At 58.9% G+C, this 3,373-nt stretch overlaps 1 protein-coding gene across 1 annotated transcript in view; it reads right to left on the minus strand.

Moving 5' to 3' along the window:
* Positions 1 to 842: 842 nt before the first annotated feature.
* The window catches only part of BCAP31 (B cell receptor associated protein 31), a 25,785-nt gene continuing 23,254 nt past the window's right edge, over positions 843 to 3,373 (minus strand). The window contains exons 5-7 of the mRNA XM_039867028.1: positions 3,191 to 3,308; positions 2,294 to 2,394; positions 843 to 1,241 (exon numbers count right to left, since the gene is read on the minus strand). Of these exons, the coding sequence (XP_039722962.1) occupies positions 1,203 to 1,241; positions 2,294 to 2,394; positions 3,191 to 3,308 (258 nt within the window). The 3' untranslated portion in view covers positions 843 to 1,202. The remainder of the gene's footprint in view (positions 1,242 to 2,293; positions 2,395 to 3,190; positions 3,309 to 3,373) is intronic.

Genomic DNA, 3,373 nt, shown 5'->3' on the forward strand with positions numbered 1-3,373 from the left:
ACACCAGGCAGGCCCAGCCAGGCAGAAGAATCAGGAGCACAAGGCTGCCCATCAGCACCACCATCTTCAGGAGACCCCCTAATTCCAAAAGAAAACACTCCTTCCTGTTCCCCTGGCCCTCTGCCCAGCCCTTGGTGCCGGCAGCCCCAGCCCTCAGGCTGACCCTGAGTACTAGCCCCTGCATACTAGCCCCTGCGTGGCGAGACTGCCTGCTGAAGCAGCCTGCTGAAGCCAGCCTAGGGGGACACCAAGGGGCGGCGGGCTGGAAGAGCAGGCTCTCCAAGCAGACTGGCATGCCCAACACGTTCTCAGGGCTGTACGCCACAATCTGGAGCCCAGTTCCTCCGTCTAGCTCTGACCTGGGCTAGTCGGCAGGTCACTGCCAAGGGAGAGTCTCCTCTCTGAGCCGGCATTACTCAGAGGTCATCCTGCAAACCTTGGGGAAGAGGCAGGGAGTGGCTGGTGGCACTCTGCCACATTCTATCTGTCCTAATTATGACAAACAAGATTCTGAGGAGGCAGGCGAATCTGCCACCTGGAAGCCCCACCATTTCACCTAGTCTCCCAAGCTCCCCTGGGCCTAGTGGCCACCCCCGAGACTGACAGGACAGACACGCCCCAGTGGCCATAAAATAGAGCCTGGCCTGGGGAGCAGGAAGTGGAGAGGCAAAGAGGGCAAGTGTGAGCCTGGGCCCAGCCTGGGATGGGGAGCTTTTAGGGGTAGAACAATTTGAAAGAAAGTACCCAGAAGGACAAAGGCTGGGGGTCTCTGTCAGGGCTGTCAATCTAGGGTGGGGAAGGAAGAGGGCTCCTCACAGCATCAGCTGCATGCACACACCACCGACACATCATAATAACCTTTATTGCCCCCAACAGAAACTCTGCCTGCTTCGCCCACCCTCCTGCAGGAGCAGAGAAAAGGGGACCTGGAGCCCAAACATCAACGTGCAACAAAAAAAGGGGCTCCGCCCAGCAAGAAGCAAGACCCATCACGAGGGTTCCAGGGGCCCACCACGCTCCTGGATAGCCAAGCTGGTGACAAATGCATCCTGAGTAGGTGGGAGCCCGGTCCTCTGGGGGGCGCTGGGAGAACAATGAACTGTAGGCAGTGTGAGGGGTGGGAAGTGCAAGTGCCCAGAGAGGCCTGGCTCTCGGGAAGTGGCGAGCTCGAGCTCAGGCCAGGCCACGGGCGGGAGGGGCCCTCACTCCTCCTTCTTGTCCGTGGAACCATCTACTGCCACCTAAAATGGGACAGAAATCGCAAAGCACTGGGTTGGCACGCTCCCCACATTCGCCCTCTAGCCCTTCCACCCGAGGCCCAGCATAGCACCTTTACTTCTACAGGTGTCCAGGTACAGAAGGGACGCCACCCTCAGCAGCGCCCAAAGGCCTGCGAGGGTGGGAACAGCCTTGCTCCAGCGAAGGCCTTGACCCTAGCACCAGCTGACCCTGCACCAACACCTCCTCTTGGGCCCCACCCACTCCTGCTCCCACACCCGCTCCCACACCCATGGCAGCCTCAGCTTTTGAGTCCCTTGTGAGGCCCAGGTCAGGCTCTTCCCAACTCTGCACACCTCTCACAGTTCCCACTGCTGAGCCTGCCCCACACTGAGGCCGTCAGGCCCCTCCGGGGGCCACGCCCTCCCGCTTCGCCTACTGTGGTGCCCAAAACTGGGCCACCAAGTGCTGAGACAAGCCATCAGAACTGAGGAGTGTTGCCTGGCCCTCATGCCTGACTCGAGGCTACCTGAGCTTTAGGTGCAGCTAATCTGAGGACTCACACCAGGCCTGGGGACATGGGTAATGGCAGTGACTAGCACCTGCTATGGGTGGGAGGTGGCCTGCGATGCCTCGAGCTTTCTGCTCCACATTGCTCTGCAGCCTCTATGGCGGGAAGGCCAGCAGCCACTCCTGGAGCTTCCCCTGTGTGTGTCCAGTTCTTGAGAGGGGGCCCTTCAGTGGACTTGGACCAGGGATAACGTAAAGGAAGGAGCACCTCTCAAGGGCACCGATGCTGGGCCTGAGGCCAACCCTACTGCTGAGGCCACCTTAGTAAGTGGCCATCATCTGCCAGGCCACACCCCTCCTGCCCAAGAGAGGGTTCTGGCTGCTGGGCCCAGACTGGCAATACTCGGCAGGTTCTTCAGACTCAGATCCAGCAGTGACAGAGGAAGGAGCAGGATAGATCAGCCCCCTTCTCGAAGGGCCTGCAGCAGGAGGGCAGCGGCCTCCCCAGCGCACAGGATTGGGGAGAGGGGCCCCCACCCAACGGAGCAGGCCAAGGCGTGCTGACCTGCAGCTTCGTGTGCTCCTCCAGCAGGCGGTCGTACTCCTTGGTCAGGCCCTCGGACTGCTTCCGCATGGCCAGAGCCTCGTTTTCAGCTTTCTCTAGTTCTGGGGACGATTCGAGTAAAGAAAGGAAAACGAAAAGGTGGGGATTAGGCAGAAAAACTCCACTTGCTAGAGACACCAGATATGTACTGGGCCTCAATCCATCCCCACTAGATCACTCCCCTCAAGAAAGCTCCTCTGCTGGATGCTTTGAGAGTCCCCCAAATGGGGGAGCTGGCCAACAAAGCTGGGGAAAGTGAGGTAATACCAAAGACCCCCCCAGCCCCTTTAACGAAGAGACCCGAGGGGCTCCTGGCAGGGGTGACTTCAGGGAGTCTGAGGGCATGGGACAAACGTTCTGAGAATGCTGGGGTGAGAGCAGGAGGCACGGAGCAGAACCTGAACCTGGAAGCTGAGAACAAGAGGCATGTTGGGAGAGGCCTTCAGGAAGGGAGCGTCTGGGAACTCGCAGCGGGATTTCTGGGAACGTCTCAACCAGCTCTGATTTACCCTCCCGAGTTCTTTCCTTCCCTACCCACAAGCCCCCTGGTGACAACGATGCCTATTGCCCCATGCCTGGCACTGAGTAAGATGCTCCTCACACTGAGATGCTCTGGAGTTAGTCTACAGATCTCTGGGGCTCCCCAGGCCCTGCGCGGCAGGACCCCACATGCACCGATAAACCACTGAGCCCCACCATGTCGGAGCCAGACCAGCAGGGTGTCATTTGTTTGTTTTCGCCCAGCTCCTGAATCCGAGGGTGAGTTCGTTATTAATACTTGAGCGACAGAGCAGAGATAACCACCAACAGAGGCTCTGGACTTCTGGGGGTCAGGGGACACCAGAGGACAATGCTCACTTTGCTTGTTTATAGCCAGCTCATCCTTCAGCTTCTTCAGATCAGCCTTCAGGTTACTGGTCTCTAACTCCAAAGTCACCTCCCTGGCACTCAACTCAACTCCACCGACAGCAGCTTCCTAGGAAGAATGCCAAGGGCCTGGTTACTCGGGAGGGAGGGAAGAGACGGGAGAGAGAGCAGGGA

Source organism: Pteropus medius, unplaced genomic scaffold (genome assembly GCF_902729225.1).
Source record: "Pteropus medius unplaced genomic scaffold, Ma_sr-lr_union100, whole genome shotgun sequence".
NCBI lineage: Eukaryota > Metazoa > Chordata > Mammalia > Chiroptera > Pteropodidae > Pteropus > Pteropus medius.